General features: G+C 47.1%; 1 protein-coding gene across 3 annotated transcripts; it reads right to left on the bottom strand.

Moving 5' to 3' along the window:
• Positions 1 to 482: 482 nt before the first annotated feature.
• Positions 483 to 8,121, bottom strand: LOC103122727 (SOSS complex subunit B1). 3 transcript variants are annotated; one of them, XM_060184236.1, is made up of 6 exons: positions 7,983 to 8,121; positions 7,490 to 7,591; positions 6,664 to 6,802; positions 6,491 to 6,562; positions 809 to 890; positions 483 to 728 (listed from the first exon to the last, which is right to left on the bottom strand). In XM_060184236.1, exons 2-6 carry the CDS (start codon positions 7,566 to 7,568, stop codon positions 498 to 500), a joined length of 603 nt encoding a protein of 200 aa, XP_060040219.1. In that variant the 5' UTR covers positions 7,569 to 7,591; positions 7,983 to 8,121; the 3' UTR covers positions 483 to 497. The 3 variants fall into 3 exon arrangements, with proteins under 3 accessions (XP_060040219.1, XP_060040218.1, XP_060040220.1); XM_060184235.1 differs by lacking the exon at positions 7,983 to 8,121 and having other exon boundaries at positions 7,490 to 7,976; XM_060184237.1 differs by lacking the exon at positions 809 to 890 and having other exon boundaries at positions 623 to 728.
• Positions 8,122 to 18,395: the final 10,274 nt, after the last annotated feature.

Below are 18,395 nucleotides of genomic sequence, written 5' to 3' on the forward strand. Positions count from 1 at the left end.
CAAACTGGAATCCTTAAACCAGCCCTTGCACTTTGCACCACATGCGCTTAAGGAACCTGGGACTTTGAAGCCTGAGACATGAGAGTCTCTTTGCATAACCATTATGCTATCTCCCCTGACCCAATGTTTTGTGTTTTTCTACCAGGGTATTGCTGGAGCTCCATGCCTGCATGATGAATCCACGTTCCACCTCTGGCAGACCACCTTTCCTCTTTTGGGGCTCAGTGCCAATGCTATAAATCCACTACTCCTGGAGATTTTTTTTTTTTCTTTGTAATTTATTTGACAGGACAGAGAGAAATTGAGAGGGGGAGGGAGATAGAGAGGGAGAGAGAATGATAGATAACTGCAGACTTGCTTCACCTCTTGTGAAGTACCCTCCCCACAGCAGGTGGAGAGTAGGGTTCAAACCTGGGTCCTCATGCACTACCACCCGGCCTCCTGTAATACACTTTCATGCTTGAGACTGAGGTTCCAGGTTCAATTCCTGGCCCGAATCAAAAGCCAGAGCTGAGCAGTGCTCTGACAAAAACAAAATAGGTGGAAGAGGATAGACTGAGAAGAGAGGTTAGGAAAAGGGAGAAGGGAAACACATCATCCTTCAAGGCTGGGGAGGAAAGGGGAGCTAGGATGATGACTAGTGGATAAGTGGAAACAAGTTTACCTGGAGGAGTAGCAGGGGAACCCGCAGGTGGCTGGGGAGCTGTAGGGCTGCTGTCACTCTGCACCTGCAGGCACAAATTCCACACTCAGTCCTTGCTCTCCACCAAGATTCTTGGCTCTCTTTCCCCATGGCCATGGGACTTACCGTCTTGTTGGGTGGCTGCTGAGCGCTGTACTCTGGGTTTGGCTCACTGAAGTTAGGAACTTCAGAATAAACCATACAGAATCTGCAAGGGAAGACATCAGCCAAAGTAGCAGACCCACCTTTTGACCTATTGCTGGAGATCTCAGACCCAGACAGGTCCAGATAAAGGGGCGGCTCAGGGACTTGTATGCTTTAGATTGCAAGTTTCAGTCTGGGTGGCTGGAATAATCCTCAGACGCTGGAATAGTGCTCTGGTATCTCTCTCTCGTTAAATAAATAAAGTGCTGGGAAGACAGCATAATGATTCTGCAAGACTTTCATGCCTGAAGCTCAGAGGTCCCCGGTTCAACTGCAAGCACCACCATAAACTGTGCAATGCTCTAGTCTTTAATCTCTCTCATTGATATATATATGGAGGGGGCTGGGCAGTGGCACACCTAGTTAGGCACACATCAACATGTGCAAGGATCTGGGTTCAAGTCCCTGTCCCCACCTGCAGGGGGAAGGCTTCACTAGCAGTGAAGTAGGTCTGCAGGTATTTATTTTTTTTTAATTTCTTTATTGGGGAGTTAATGTTTTACATTCAACAGTAAATACAATAGTTTGTACATGCATAACATTCCCAGTTTCCCATATAACAATACCACCCCCCACTAGGTCCTCTATTTTTTTTTCCCCCTTTTGTTGCCCTTGTTGTAGCTTCGTTGTGGCTATTATTATTGCCCTTGTTGATGCAATTCGTTGTTGGATAGGACAGAGAGAAATGGAGAGAGGAGGGGAAGACAGAGGGGGAGAGAAAGATAGATACCTGCAGACCTGCTTCACCGCCTGTGAAGCGACTCCCCTGCAGGTGGGGAGCCGGGGGCTCGAACCGGGATCCTTACGCTGGTCCCTGCACTTTGCGCCACATGCGCTTAACCCGCTGCGCCACCGCCCGACCCCCTATTTTTTTTTTTAAGAATTTATTTATTTATTCATGAGAAAGATAGGAGGAGAGAAAGAACCAGCCATCACTCTGGTACATGTGCTGCTGGGGATTGAACTCAGGACCTCACGCTTGAGAGGCTAGTGCCTTAGCCACTGCGCCACCTCCCGGACCACAATTTCTCTATTTTTAAAAATAATTTTTTATTATCTTTATTTAATAGAGACAACCAGAAACTGAGAGGGAAGGGGGTGATAGGGAAAGAAACAGAGAAACAGCTGCAACACTGCTTCACCACTCACACAGCTTTCCCACTGCAGGTGGGGACTGGGGGCTCATACCTGAGTTCTTGTGCATCGTAACGTGCTCAACCAGGCGAGTCACCACTCAGCCTCTCTCTCTCCTACACTTTTTTTTGCCTCCAGGGTTATTGCTGGGGCTCCGTGCCTGCGTTGCGAATCCACTGTTCCTGGAGGTCATTTTTTTCCCCGTTTTGTTGCCCTTGTTGTTGTTTGATAGCACAGAGAAAAATCGAGAGAGATGGGGAAGACAGAGAGGATAGAGAAAGAGACACTTGCAGACCTGCTTCACTGCTTGTGAAGCCACCCGCCCCCGCAGGTGGGGAGCTGGGGGCTTGAACTGGGATCCTTATGCTGGTCTGTGCACTTAACCTGCTGTGTTACCACCGCCTGGTACCCTCTCTCTCTCTCTCTCTTTTTTTTTAACCAAAACACCATTATGGTGGTGGCTGTAGGGGGAGGAGGACTGAATCTTCAACTGTGGAGCCTCAGGCACAAGAGTTTCTCTGCATAACTACTGTGCGATCTCCACCACCAAACCCCTCTTTTTTTTTTTTTTTAACATTTTTATTATCTTTATTTATTTATTTATTGGATAGAGACAGAGAGAAATTGATAGGAAGGGAAGATACAGAGAGAGATAGACACCTGCAGCACTGCTTCACCATTTTTGAAGCTTCTCCCTGCAAGTGAGGGCTTGAACCCAGGTCCTTGCACACAGTAAATTGAGCACTCAACCAGGTGCACCACCGCCTGGTTCCCCCACCCCCCTCTCTATTTCCTCCTCCCCTCTCAATTGCTCTCTTGACCTGTCAAATAAAATAAAGAAAAAATAAAAAAGGATAAAATGGGGGGGCAGGCAGTGGTACAGTGGATTAAGCGCACACGGTGCAAAACACAAGAACCGACATAAGGTCCCTGGTTCAAGCCCCCAGCTCCCCACCTGCAGAGGAGTTATTTCACAAGTGGTGAAACACGTCTGCAGGTATCTGTCTTTCTCTCCCCCGTCTTTCCCTCCTCTCTCCATTTCTCTCTGTTCTACCCAACAACAACAACAACAACTATAACAACAATAAGAAAAAAACAAGGGCAACATAAGGGTATAAATATAAAAAAAAAAAAATCTTGGGAGTTGGGTGGTAGCACAGTGGGCTAGAAGCACATGGCGCAAAGCGCAAGGACTGGCTTAAGGATCCCTGTTCGAGCCCCCGGCTCCCCACCTGCAGGGGAGTCGCTTCACAGGTGGTGAAGCAGGTCTGCAGGTGTCTATCTTTCTCTCCTGTCTCCCCCTCCTCTCTCCATTTCTCTCTGTCCTATCCAATGACATCAGTAACAACAACAATAAAACAAGGGCAACAAAAGGGAATAAATGAGTAAATATTTTAAAAAAGAATTCATATATTAAAAAAATATTTAAGAAAAAAGAGATAGAATGGCAGCTGGGAGCAGTGGAATCATAATTCTGGACAGCAGGTTGCAGCGATAACCCTGATGGTAATGAAAAAAAAAAAGTAAATCTTAAAAAAAAAAAAAGTGGGGCCAAAGGTGGCACACCTGACTAAGCACATATATTACAAAGCTCAAGGACCCAGATTCAAGCCCCTGGCCTCCACCTGCAGGGGGAAAACTTCAGAGGCGGTAAAGTAGTGTTGCAAGTGTCTCTGTCTCTCTCCCTCTCTGTCCCTCCTTCTGGATTTCTCCGTCTCTATTCAATCAATTAATTAAAAAAAAAAAGCAACCTATGAAGTGGTATAGTCCTAAAAGGCACCTGGAATAAAATTATGAGTTCCTTAGTTTAATCTCTGGTTTTGTATATACCAGTGTAATGCTGTTTCTCTCCCTCATTAATAAATATATATATATATATATATATATATATATATATATATTTTTTTTTTTTTTTTTCCTCCAGGGTTATTGCTGGGCTCGGTGCCTGCACCATGAATCCACCGCTCCTGGAGGCCATTTTCCCCCCTTTTTGTTGCCCTAGTTGTTGCAGCCTTGTTGCGGTTATTATTGCCATTGTTGATGTTGCTTTGTTGTTGGATAGGACAGAGAGAAATGGAGAGAGGAGGGGAAGACAGAGAAAGAGGGGAGAGAAAGATAGACATCTGCAGACCTGCTTCACCGCCCGTGAAGCGACTCCCCTGCAGGTGGGGAGCCGGGGGCTCGAACCATAAATAAATATTTTTTAAAAAGGAAAAATCAAAATAAATCAAAAAGGGTGGGGGAGATGGTATAATGTGGTTATGCAAAAAGATTCTCATGCCTGAGGCTTGACCCTCCCAGATTCAACCCCCCAACCCCCACCACTAACCACAGCTGAGCAGTGCTCTGGTTAAAAAAAAAAGGCAGAGGGTAGATGCATAGTGGTTATGCAAACAGACTCTCCATGCCTGAGGCTCCAAAGTCCCAGGTTCAATCCCCCCCCCCCCAACATAAGCCAGAGGTGAGCAGTGCTCTGATTAAAAAAAAAAAAAAAAAAGAATCCCAGTTCGAGCCCCCGGCTCTCCACCTGCAGGGGAGTCGCTTCACAGGTGTCTGTCTTTCTCTCCCCCTCTGTCCTGTCTAACAACGATGACATCAATAACAACAATAACTACAACACAACAATAAAACAAAGGCAACAAAAGGGAATAAATAAATGTTAAAAAAAAAAAACTTCCATGCCTGAGGCACTAAAAGTCCCAGGTTTAGTCCTCAGCACCACATAAGCCAGAGTTGAGCAGCAGTGCTCTGATACAAAGAAACAGAAAAGCTTTGTGGTCTAGGAGGTGGAGCAGTGAATAAAGCATTGGACTATTGGACTCTCAAACATGAGATACTGAGTTCAATCCCAGGCAACACATGTACCAAAGTGATGTCTGGTTCTCTCTCTCCGCCCTCCTATCTTTCTCATTAATAAATAAAAAAGAGATCAGGCAAGACAGTTCACCTGGTCAGTGTGTCTGCTTTGTTATGCATGTGACCCAAGTTAAACCTGCCCCCCCACACACACACACATACACACTGGAGAAAGCTTTAGTGCTGTGGTAATGAAGTAATGACTTCTCCCCCTTTGTCTCTCTGCAGCTATCTGAAATAGTCATGCCAGAGTGATGAACCTCTAGTAAAAGCAATAAAAAATAAAAAATTTAAACAAAAGAGTGAAGGCTAGTCCCAGAGTGCAGGTACAGCATCCCACCATCTACTTTGGAGAAGTCAGGAAAGGTAGGGCTCCCACCCCCAGGATCCCCTGCACTGTGCACCTTCAGTTAGCCTGGGTAGGTGGAGCTGAGGAGATGCAATGCTATTACACAGCACCAGACCCCCTTCCTACGACTCCACTGGGCTGTGGTTTGGTCAGGATGGCCCTGTGCCCTGTGGCTCCTGGGTGCTCTCCCAGAGGGGCTGGCTGGAGCCATGGAAAGGTGCCTGCTACCCACATGTTGGCCCCTAATCATCAGGCCTCTTAGAAAAAAGAGAGAAAGAAATAAAGAGAAAGGAACCTATGATCTACCCAGCCATCATTACGTATTGGTACTAACGGATATACTTTTCAGTAAAGTAACTGAAAGGTTAAACACAAAAGGAAGGGAGGGATAAGTGGGGGAGCACCCAGTAGAGTGCATATGTTATCACGTGGAGGACTGGACAAAGCTCTAGGAGGAGCAGTCCTGTGGGTGTCTTTCTTTCTCTCTCCCTACTTCTCTCTGTTTCTATCAAAAAAAGAAAGAAAAAGGAAGGGGGAAAAAGCCACCAAAAATAGTGGAACTGTTTGTTATGTAGGCATCCAACACCAAGCTCCAACGATAACCCCAGTGGAAAAAAAGAAAAGCAAAGGAGGCCAGATGGTAGCACAGTGGGTTAAGTACACATGGCACAAAGCTCAGAGACCTGAGCAAGGATCCCAGTTCCAGTCCCAGGCTCTCCACCTGCAGGGGGTCGCTTCACAGGCAGTGAAGCAGGTCTGCAGGTGTCTACCTATCTTTCTTCTTCTTTTTTATAATTACAACTTTTCTTTATTAGATAGGACAAAGAGAAATTGAGAGTATGAGGAGATAGAGATTGAAGTGGAGCCCCTGTAAGTGGGCTTGAACCCGGGTCCTTGAGCTTAGTGTGCGCTTAACTAGGTGTGCCACCACCTGGCACCGCAGGTGTCTATCTTTCTTCCCCCCCCCTCGCTTTCTCTCTGTCCCATCCAAGAACAACAGCAGTGGCAACAATAAAAACAACAAAGGCAACAAAATGGAGAAAATGGCCTCCAGGAGCAGTGGATTCATAGTGCAGGCACCGAGCCCCAGCAATGATCTTGGAGGGGGAAAAAGGGGGAAAAAAAGAAAAGATAGAAAGAAAGAAAGAAAAGGGAAAAAAGTGCTGATATCAGACATGAACTGCACACTCTCGTGCTACTTCCTTGCAAACCTTAACCTTTCCTTCTTGGACTGGTGATTCTACATCCCCATATCTCCTACTTACTCGCCAATCTTTTGAAGGTCACCTCCACGACCAGTGTACAGTGTCAGACAGCCTTTAAACACTGACGCATAGCTGTGGGGGCACAAGAAGCAGAATGTCGAGTCTCAGAGGAGTTACAGGCATTCGAAAGCCCACTCTGTCCTTGGATAACCAGGAGTCATCAGTTGGCTTACCCTTTGGTTAGTCGGATAATATCCCCAGGTTGGATCAGGTTGCCCACATCATCCCAGACAGAGATATTGATGCTGCCCGTTTTGTCTGCCACTTTACAAGTTCTAACCTCATGCCCGTCCTTTGTCTTGGTGACTCGGCCTGAAAATGACAGATAAGGGTGGTCAAGTAAACAGGAATGTGGGTAGTCAGAGAATGAGATCTAGATGCTGGTGAGGAAAAAGATTATGTAAACAGGGCAAAAACAGATGCCTGGGACAGGATGAGGATAGGTTGGAAATAGCAGTGGAGCAGCCAGCACCACGGTGAGAGTTCTAAGAGAGGTCCTCTTGGCAATGACTGGAAACTTACAACCCACAAGAGTTCAAAGGACAGTAGGTCTCTGGCAGGGATCTGCGAGACTGGGGATGGATGGCAGGGCACACTGCCATTCTAGGGTAGCAGAGATAAATAAGCACCAACTTGTGGTCCAGGGAGGTGGCAGAATGGATAAAGCCTCAAGTCAGAGGTTCCACGTTGGATCCTCACCATTGCATGTGTTAGATTGATGCTTTTGCTCTCGTATTAACAGACAAACAGGAAGAGAGAAAGAAAGGGCAGGAAAGAAGAAATCAACTTGCATGCTTGAGGGCCCAGAGGTCTGTTTCCATCTCCAAAACCACCTCATGCCAAAGCCGAGTACTACTCTGGTCTCTTTCACACATAAATAAATATGGCCTTAAAGACAAAATAAGAACCAGGTTGGTATTCCTTCCCTCCCAACAACTCGCCACCCCAGGAACCAGGAACCCGCGTAAAAGTGGGGGGAGGGGAGGAGGGCATAGCCACCTGTCTCCAGCACAATGAAGATGAGGTTCAGATTTTTGAGCCCGGGCTTGATATCCTTCACGAAGGTCTCCGTCGTCATGCTGCCCGAGCCTCAGCACCCCACTAGAAGGGGCGGGGAGGGGGGATGGAGGCTTAACACTTGGATCCTTCCCCCCTCATGCTGCACGTCCCAAGGCCTATATCTACCACACTTAGGCACCCTCGCACCCTCTAACTATTCCAAGAAGTTAAGAACGAACTTGCCCGGGAGCCTTCAAATTCAAGATTAGAATCTGAGGGTCTCTGGACAAATGGTTTTAGAGCTGGACAGCCCCCCTCCCTGGATGTTTTTCCAGTTCCAAGCCCCGAACAGGGGGAGTCGATGGAGAAGAGGGTATGGAATCTGGTGTGGAGCCAGGGAATGGAATTCTTACTCGCCACACCTTGCCGAGCCCTCATCTGCACAACCCGAGGGTCGGTCCATCCCCGTCCCCTCCCGCTGCCCACCACCCACCCAGTCAGTCGGCCGCTAGCCTCTGCGCGCAGCTGAGCTGCCCGCAGGGGGAGCCCCAGGCCCCGCGGCCGCCGGATGCAGCTCGCTGGAACGCGGGAGCGCCGACATTCCCGGAAGTTTCCCCGGCTGGCTTCCTCCGACCAATCAGCACCGCCCCCGGCGCGCCCCTCCCACCTTGCCGTCTGCCCAAATCCAACCAATCGGCATCCAAAATTCACTGGCCGGCAGACGTGCGGTTTTCAGATATTAAAGGCACCTGGGAGATGGCTGGTTCTGCAAACTGATAGACCATCAGGGGGCGCCTCGGGTCCTCATTTTCCTTTACTTGAATGGGAAAATGTATTGGGCTTTAATATTTTCTCTCCAAAACATGGCATCCTGAAAAAATAATCAAAGACTGGGAGTCGGGTGGTAGCGCAGCGGGTTAAGCGCCCATAGCGCAAGGCGCAAGGACCCGCTCAAGGACCCGTGGAAGGACCCGTGGAAGGACCCAGGTTCAAGCCCCTGGTCCCCACGTGCAGGGGGAAAGCTTTACAAATGCAGAAGCAGGGCGGTTGTCTCTGTGTCTCTTTCCCTCACTTTCTCCCCCTCCTCTCTCAATTTCTCTTTGTCTCTAGCCTACAATAAGTAAAAATTTTTTTAAATGACATCAATAATAACTACAACAATAAAACAACAAGGGCAACAAAAGGGAATAAATAAATATAAATAATGATAAGGGCAACAAAAGGGAATAAATATTAAAAATATATAAATAAGTGGTCTGGGAGATGGTTCAGTGGATAAAGCACTGAACTCTTAAGCATGAGTTCCTGAGTTCAAGCGCTAGCAGCACATGTACCAACCAGGGTGACATGTTTTTTTCCTCTCTTCCTATCTTTCTCATTAATAAACAAAATCTTTAAAAAATAAATAAATAAATTTTTAAAAAAGAAGATGAAAGTCAGAAAGACACCTGCAGCACTACCTCATCATGTATGAAGCTCCCCCTTCAGGTGGGGACCAGAGACTTGAACCTGGGTCCTTGCACACTATAATGTGTACAATCAACCAGGTGTACCACCACCCAGCCCATTTATTTATTTATTTATTTATTTATTTATTTATTTATTTATTTTTACCAGAGTACTGCTCAGCTCTGGCTTATGGTGGTATGGGGGATTGAACATGGGACTTGAGAGCTTTGCATAACCATTATGCTATCCCCCCACCCTATTTTATTTATTTTAATGAAAGAAATAAACAGAGCATCACTCAACTCTAGTTTATTGTGGTGCTGGGAACAGAACCTGGGACCTCAATCATATGCATGAAAATCTCTTTTATTATTTTTTTTATTGGATAGAGACAGAGAAATTGAGAGGGGAGGGGGAGGGGGAGATAGAGAGTAAGAGAGACAGTCTACCATACCACCACCCTGAACATGCCCGATCTCTTCTGATCTCAGAAGCTAAGCAGGGTTGGGCCTGGTTAGTACTTGGATGGGAGAATGAGAGAGACAGAGACACCTGCAGCCCTGCTTCACCACTCATAAAGCTGTTTTCTATCTGTTGGGTGGGCTTACCCCCCCCCACACAAACAGCAAAGTGTGCTCTCTATCAGTTGAGCCATCTTCCACCCAAATTATTATTATTATTTTAGATTTTGTTTTTATTTTTTATTATCTTTATTTTATTTATTGGATACAGACAGCCAGAAGATGAAAGGGAAGGGTGGGATAGAGAGGGAGAGAGAGAGAGAAACCCGCAGCACTGCTTCACCACTTGTGAAGCTTTTTCCCCCTGCAGGTGGGGACAGGGATCCTTGCGCATTGTAACTAACATGTGTGCTCAACAAGGTGCGCCACCACCTGGCCCCATTAGATTTTGTTTATTTATTTGATAGGACAGAGAAAAATTTAGAGGGAAGGGGGAGATATAAATAGAAAGGGAGAGAGACCGGCAGGCAGTGGTGCACCCAGTTAAGTGCACATAGTAAAAAGAGCAAGAACCTAGGTTTGAGCCCCTGGGTCCCCACCTGAAGGGAACATGAACAGTCTGCAGATGTCTATCTTTCTCTCTCCTTCTCTCTCTTTCTTCCTCCCCCTCTCTCTCATTCTTTTAAATATTTTATTTATTTATTTATTTATTTATTAGAAAGTAGGAAGAGGGCAGGGGTAAATAGCATAATGGTTATGCAAAGAGACTCTCAAGCCTAAGGCTCTGAAGTCCCAGGTTCAGTCCTCTGTACCACCATAAGCCAGAGCTGAGTAGTGCTCTGGTAATAAAATAAAATAACATAAAATAAAATAATTTAAAAAGAAAGTAGGAGAAAAGAGAGAGAAAGAGGGGAAAACTGAGAAATGTTATGCATGTACAAACTATTGTATTTACTGTCGAATGTAAAACATTAATTCCCCAATAAAGAAATAAAAAAATTAGAAAGAGGGAGTCGGGCGTTAGCGCAGCGGGTTAAGCGCACGTGGCGCAAAGCACAAGGACCGGCCTAAGGATCCTGGTTCAAGCCCCCAGCTCCCCACCTGCAGGGGAGTCCCTTCACAGGTGGTGAAGCAGGTCTGAAGGTGTCTATCTTTCTCCCCCTCTCTGTCTTCCCCCCCTTTCTCCATTTCTCTCTGTCCTATCCAACGACAACATCAAAAACAATAATAACTACAACAATAAAACAACAAATACAACAAAAGGAAATAAATAAATTCAAAAAAAAATTAGAAAGAGAGAGAAAGAATCTGACATCACTCTGGTACATGTGCTGTGGGGATTGAATTCAGGATCTAATGCTTAATCTACTGTACTACCTCCTGGACCACTTCCTCTTTATCTTTATCTCCCCCTACTCTCTCAATTTCTCTCTGTCCTGTCCAATAAAATGGAAAAAATGGCCACCAGGAGCAGTGGATTCCTAATACTGATACCAGAGAGAGAGAGAGAGAGAGACTTGCACCATTTCAGGTGGGGGTCAGAGGCTTGAACCAGGGCCTTAGTGCACTGTAATGTGTGGTTTAACCAGGTGTGCCACCACCCAGCCCCTTATTATTGTTTTTTCAAAAGCCTATAGCACCTGATATTTCCAGATAGTCTCCCATCCAAGTACTAGCCAGGTCCAGCTCTGCTCAGCTTATGAGATCAGATGAAATCTGGTCTGTTCATAGTGTTATACCCATAGACTCAAATAATAATAATAACTTTTATTAGTATTATTTTATTATCTGTTTTCCATCTACACCATGCCTCGGCCTCGCGTGAGCTTAATGTGCAGCTTGGCGGTACGAGAATCCGGCATGAAGCCCAGCCAGTCTATCTTGGCGTTACTCTCGATCGCACCCTGTCATTTCACCAACATCTCATAAAAACTGCAGCAAAGGTGGGCGCGAGGAATCACATCATTGCAAGACTGGCCAGCTCCTCATGGGGCGCGAGCGCTTCCACACTACGATCATCATCTCTGGCAATATGCTATTCCACTGCAGAATACTGTGCCCCAGTATGGTTCCGTAGCCCCCATGTCCACTTGGTCGATTCCAAATTATATTCCTCCATGAGGATCATTTCTGGAACCATCCGTTCCACCCCGGTTCCATGGCTGCCAGTTCTTAGCAACATCGCCCCGCCAGATATTCGTCGGGATGCGGCATCATCTAAGTTCATTTCCCATGTCTACGCTCGACCGGACCTGCCAATATACGCGGATATCTTCGCCCACCCTGTCCAACGCTTGACGTCTCATCACCCAATCTGGTCCCCTATGCCTACACTGAACTTCTCTGTTCCAGACTCTTGGAAACAGAGTTGGCAGTCAGCTGAGGTCAAGAACAAACACCTCATCACAGACCCCTGCAAGCGTCAACCCGGCTTTGACCTAGCACGTTATGATTGGGCCCTCCTCAATCGCTATCGAACAGGCCATGGCCGGTGCGCCACTATGTTCCATCGCTGGGGAGCCAGAGACGACCGGAACTGCCCCTGCGGCTACAGACAGACTATGACCCACATAGTCAATGACTGCCACCTCTCCAGATTCAAAGGAGGTCTCGAAACTTTACATCAGGCTCAACCTGACGCTGTTGACTGGCTACGGAAGAAGGGCAAACGCTAGAAGAAGAAGAAAGTATTATTTTTATAAGATTTTCTTTATTTATTAACAAGAAAGATAGGCGAACAGAGAGAAAGACCCAGACATGTGCTGGTACATGTGCTGTCAGGAATTGAGCTAAGGATCTCCTACTTGAGAATCCAAGACATCCACTGAACCACCTCCCAGACCATTTACTATTATTTTTATTATTTTAATATTTAGTTATTCACTTTTGTTGCCCTTGTTTCATTGTTGTACTTATTATTGTCGTCATTGTTGGATAGGACAGAGAGAAATGGACAGAGGAGGGAAAGACCGAGAGGGGGAGGGGAAGAAAGAGAGGGAGAGAGAAAGATAGACACCTGCAGACCTGCTTTACAACTTGTGAAGCGACTCCCCTGCAGGTGGGGAGCCTGGGGCTCGAACCCGGATCCGTATGCTGGTCCTTGCGCTTTGCGCCACCTGCGCTTAACCCGTTGCGCTACTGCTGACTCTCTGTTTTTATTATTTTAAAATTTATTTTCCCTTTTGTTGCCCTTGTTTCTCTACGTCTCCTCCGCAGGTGGGGAGCCCCTGGGGCTCTAACAGGAATCCTTATGCTGGTCCTTGTGCTTTGCTCCACATGCGCTTAACCCGCTGTGCTACCACCCGACTGACTCCCTATTATTATTATTTTACCAGAACACTGCTCAGGTCTGGTTTATGGTGGTGTGAGGGATTGAATCTGGGATTTTTAGAGCCTCAGGAATGACAGTCTTGTTGCATAACCAGTATGCTATTAACGCTTGCCCAGATCTAAAATAATTTCTTTAAAATTTTATTAGTGGGGGTTGGGCGGTAGCGCAGCGGGTTAAACCCACGGACCCGTGTATTGATCTCTGTTCGAGCCCCCCCTCCCCAACTCCCCACCTGCAGGGGATCACTTCACAAAGGGTGAAGCAGGTCTGCAGGTGTCTATCTTTCTCTCCTGCTCTCTGTCTTTCCCTCCTCTCTCCATTTCTCTCTTCCTATCCAATAACAATGACATCAATAGCAACAATAATAATAGTAACCACAACAATGATAACACAACAAGGGCAACAAAAGGAAATAGCCTCCAGGAGCAGTGGATTCATGGTGTAGGCACCGAGCCCCAGCAATAACCCTGGAGGGAAAAAAAAATATATATATATATATTAGTGACGATGTAAGGATCTGGGTTTGAGCCCCCAGCTCTCCACCTGCAGGGGGGTCGCTTCACAAGCGGTAAACCAGGTCTGCAGGTGTCTTTCTCTCCCGTTCTGTCTTTCCCTCCTCTCTCGATTTCTCTCTGTCTTATTCAACAAGGACATTAATAACAGCAATAATAAGCACAACAATGATAAAAAAAAAACAACAAGGGCAACAAAAGGGGAAAAAATAGCCTCCAGGAACAGTGGATTCATAGTGCAGGCACTGAGCCCCAGCAATAATCCTGGAGGCAAAAATAAAAAAAATTAGTAGTGACTTAATATTGGTGTATCGTAAAATGACTTTTTTTTTCTGCTTCCAGGGTTATCGCTGGGGTTTGGTGCCTGCACTATGAATTCACTGCTCCTGGCAGCCATTTATTCCATTTTTGTTGTTGGATAGGACAGAGAGAAATTGAGAGAGAAGTGGAAGAGAAACACCTGTAGATCAGCTTCACGGCTTGCAAAGTAACCCCCTGCAAGGTGGGGAGCTGGGTGCTTGAACCGGGATCCCTGTGCTGGTCCTTGCATTTCTGCTATGTGCGCTTCACCCGGTTGAGCTACCACCTGGCCCCCCAAAATGCCTTTTTAAAAAATAATATTAATTTCCTTTTGTTGCCCTTTTTTTGTTGTTGTTGTGGTTGTTATTGCTATTGTAGTCGGATAGGACAGAAAGAAATGGAGAGAGGAGGGGAAGACAGAGAGGGGCAGAGAAAGATAGACACTTGCAGACCTGCTTCACTGCTAGTGAAACGACACCCCTGCAGTTGTGGAGCCAGGGCTTGAACCCACATCCTCACTCTGGTCCTCGCGCTTTGCGCCACCTGCGTTTAACCCGCTGCGCTACCGCCCAACTCCCCCCAAAATGCCTTTAATGAGAGGAAGAGAGCAGACCATTGCTCAGGCCCTGCTGGTGCTAAGGTTGAACTTGTGAACTCTGAGGCCTTAAGCATGAAAATCCTGTGCTCGTATCTCTCAGACCCAGAAGCTTTTATCTCAATAGATTTGAGTTCCCCAGAGGGCAGGAAAGAGGCCCTTAATTCCCTTTAGGATTTATTATAATCAACAAAAGGTCTGAAATGTGGGTAAGCCAATTGTACTAATGTCCTTTACCATTTACTTGGTGGCTATCACAAATCTTTAAATATCAGATTAGCCTGAGCAGCCATGTAATTGTAATGCCTTGACAAATTCTTTAACTTCTAGAACTCTTATGATGCCATCTTGACTTTTCTGAGTCAAGGTTCTCTCCTGCCCACACACCCAATTATGATGCAGTCTAAGGATATCAAACTACAACCTAGGAGGAATGCCATTTTGTCTTTCTTCTCCCTTTTCCGTGTCTTAGGGAGCTTTACGATATGTTTGGAGAGGCTACGCTGATGTGACTATATTATGGCTAAGAGAGGCCAGCACCCTGGAGGGCACCCTAGATCAAAGCTTCGCGGTTAGACACTCCTCCTTCTCCACCCCCATAGTGGCCTTGTTGACTCCAGTATCCACTCCTATGACTATGAGTCACAGGGCCTGGAGGCTCCAAGATGCTAACCACGGCTCTGGAAATCTGAGAGGGGCGGGCGAATGGCAGGTCACACAGTAGACCAGCCAGCTCCCTATGATCTCGCCCCACGCTCAGTCTTAGCACTGGGGACGCCTGAGCCCCTCCAAAGAACTTGGTCCTCCAGGGCAGGCTGCCCCAGGCTAGGCCCAAGACATTCACGCTGGAAAGAACATAGAGTGAACAAAACGGCTATAGAGACCTCTTTGGGACCATAAAGAGTGCAGGCCTAGAGGGGAGGCCTGGCTAGCCTTCCACTCTCCTAGTTGGCTGCCGGTAGCTTCTGGGCGGGAGCTGAGCTCAGGAAGGGCGGGGCGTGGTGACGATTTCCGCCTGCTACGTACAGCGGTGGGCGGGGCAGAGGCTCAGGCTCAGGCTCGGAAAGCGGCTAGTGGTCACAATCTGCTTTCCTCTCCTTCCCCTTCTCCCTTCCCCTCCCAGGAGACGCTGGGACCCGGCTCCGGGGCTATGCCTTGACCGCTGCGCCCCCAGCTCCTACCGGGTCGGGATTCGGAGAGTCCGGGCCTTGTCCAGGGCGGTGCGTACTGCTCCTGTGCGGGCTTCCACCTCGGAGGGGCTGTGGGAGTGGAGGGGGCGCCGTCCCAGAGGTTTGCGGCGGGGGCTCTGGAGACTGGAGGTCAAGGGAAGGGATGGGTGTAATGAGGGAAAATGGAGGAAGGAAGCAGCAATAGGGAAAAGTCGAAAGGTGAGAGGGGGGCATTGGAGGGTGATTTTTTTTTTTGGAGTCCCGTTGGAGTAGGGGTCATTTAGAAGTGTGGGAGGAGACCTGAGCTGACTGGAGGACAGGGAGAGGACATGGGGGAACAGCATGGTGTTTAAATGGATAACTGACAGGCTGGGAGGGAAGGAAGGGAGCATTCGGGGGCCAGCCTGAACCCCCGCCCTGGAAGGAAGCGCCATTGCTTGGCTTCTCTCCCATGCCTTGTCTTTGGCAGCCTTGTCTTCCTTCTCATTCCTTCCCTTCTCTCCCCCTCCCACCCTTCCAAGAAGGAATTTCACATTCCTCGCATCCCTGACCTGCGTTTGCAGCCAGGCCCTCTTCGCAAGCTTCACGCACCGAAAAGCCTTCGGCGACCCCGGACGCGGGGAAAGGAGAGGGGAAGATGGGCGCAGAAGGATTAGACAGGTGGAGGGTGTTTTGCCTGCGGGTGAGACAGACATGTTCCCCAGTCCGCAGCGGACTTCCACCTAACAGCACGCGCGGCCGTTCGTGAGCCACTGTTACTAGGGATTGGACTGCTATAGCGATCATCTGATCCCTTCCTATACAGGTGGATTTAGAGAAACAGTAAGGCAGGAAACTGATAAATGTGCCTGGCTGATAATTTTCCCCGAATAGAAATGGGGTGAATTAGTGGTAGGAATCTGAGTGATGCAATAATGTTTCTATCCTGTGTCCAGCCCTCCTTGTGGCTGGGCCTGGTTCCCAGTGATTGAAAAAGAAGGACCAAACTTCTTACAGGCATTTCCTGTCTGGACTTCTGTACTCTAAATTTACTCTGAGTTGTTACTATAAATAGTACCTTACCTGTGTATAGCAGCGTTTAGTATGCTTTGACATTTATTAGCTCGTTTGATTTTCCAGACAACTTGTTAGGTCAGGACAACTTGTAAGCCAGGTATTCTTTTACTTACTTGACCGAGAAGAAATTGAAAACTAGAGGTTAGGAGACTTGCTTAAAGTTACATGGTTGACAGATCTGAGATTAGAACACAATCTCGTCACTCCTGGGTCTTCTCAGTTGGTCAGGGAAGCATTGTGTCAGAATTGACTTCCTTCATGGGCAACTACTTTGCTGTATGAGTCTGGAACTTGTTACTATAATAAAAGAAGGCTGGGCTTACTTAGCCAAGGGCACAGGAACCTGAGAACATTTTTGAGGTGCAGTTGCTTATGCCAGGCTATTTGGAGACAGGGTATCAAGGGAAGCATTGTGAACTCCTTTGTATTATGGATGGGAAGAATTATAACTCCACACCCTCTTACCCACCAATCATAGGGAGAAGAAAATGTTTGGCATTGCACCTCTATCACTGATATATATATATATATATATATATATATATATATATATATATATATATTCCCTTTTGTTGCCCTTGTTGTTTTATTGTTGTAGTTATTATTGCACCTGTGACCCTTGTGAAGGGACTCTCCTGCAGGTGGGGCGGCAGAGCTTGAACCCAGATCCTTACACCGGTCCTTGCGCTTTGCGCCACCTATGCTTATCCCGCTGTGCTACAGCTCGACTCCCTATCGCTGATTATTTTAAAAGTGCCTTGCTGGGTACAGTGCATGCTTATCCATGGACCTGACCCAGGTTTGAGCACTGGCACCACACTGGCGTGCCATGGTACCAGGGGAAGCTTTAGTATTGGGGTAGCTTGCTTTTCTCTTCCTGTCTGAATGTAAAAGTCAGCCTAGAAATGGTGAAATCACGCATTCTCAAAGGTCCTGACTCTACTAAGTAAAAATGCCATGCTAAGGATGTTATGGCTAATGAGCCCAGTAGCACTAAGCAGCATGTGTACCAGACTCAGAAGATGGAGTGGTTCCCGAACACATTCATCCCTGGCCTATGGTAGTGCCTCAGACATGAAAGTATTTTGCATGACCGTTATGCTGTCTCCCCTGTCTGTTCTCTGACATATATAAGACATCATCATCAACATGTTCTTAATTATTGGTCCTTCAAGTACTGATAAACACATGATGGTGAGAAAAGGAGTTTGAAAAGTGTAGAGAACGAGCTTGTGGCACACCTGGTAGAGTGCACACAACACCGTGAACAAACACCTGGTCCCCACAGGGGGTAGAGGTGCAGATGGTGTGCTGCAGGTGTCTTTCGCCCTCTTTTTTTTTTTTTAATTTTTATAATGTTTATTTATTTCCTTTTGTAGCCCTTGTTTTATTGTTGTTATTATTGATGTTGTTATTGTTGGACAGGACAGAGAGAAATGGAGAGAGGAGGGGAGGATAGAGAGGGGGAGAAAAAGAGAGACACCTGCAGACCTGCTTCACCGCCTGTAAAGCTACTCCCATGCAGGTGGGGAGCCTGGGACTCAAACGGTATCCTTACACGGTCCTTTCGATTTGTGCTTAACCCGCTGTGCTACCGGCCGACTCCCTCGCCCTCTCTTTATTTCTGCTTATTTTAATTTTTTTCTTTCTTTTACCAGAGGACTGCTCAGCTCTGGTTTAGGTTGGTGTAGGGAGTTGAAGCTGGGACGTTGGAGCCTCAGGCATGAGAGTCTTCTTTCTCTCTCTCTTTTTAATATTTATTTATGTGAGGGATAGAAGGAGAGAGAGAAAGAACCAAATATCACTCTGGTACATGTGCTGCCGGGGATCAAACTCAAGACCTCATGCTTGAGAGTCCAACACTTTATCCACTGCAGCCTCCTCCTGGACCACTTCTTTCTCCCTCTCTATCTCCTTCTTCCCTCAGTTTCTAATTCTATTCAGAGAGAGAGAGAGAGAAGGGCAGGGGTAGATAGCATAATGCTTATGCAAAGAGACCTTCATGCCTGAGGCTCTGGAGTCCCAGGTTCTAT

The sequence above is a fragment of the Erinaceus europaeus genome, unplaced genomic scaffold (assembly GCF_950295315.1).
Source record: "Erinaceus europaeus unplaced genomic scaffold, mEriEur2.1 scaffold_1250, whole genome shotgun sequence".
NCBI classification, from domain to species: Eukaryota; Metazoa; Chordata; class Mammalia; order Eulipotyphla; family Erinaceidae; genus Erinaceus; species Erinaceus europaeus.

What these genes read in the sequence shown, in the direction of transcription:
- LOC103122727 (XM_060184236.1), bottom strand. Translation starts at nt 7,568, where the DNA reads ATGACGACGGAGACCTTCGTGAAGGATATCAAGCCCGGGCTCAAAAAT. An exon ending in CTTCATTGTGCTGGAGACAG is followed by an intron (nt 6,803 to 7,489) that starts GTGGCTATGCCC and finishes TGTCATTTTCAG; the next exon opens with GCCGAGTCACCAAGACAAAG. An exon ending in GACCTTCAAAAGATTGGCGA is followed by an intron (nt 891 to 6,490) that starts GTAAGTAGGAGA and finishes CTTCCCTTGCAG; the next exon opens with ATTCTGTATGGTTTATTCTG.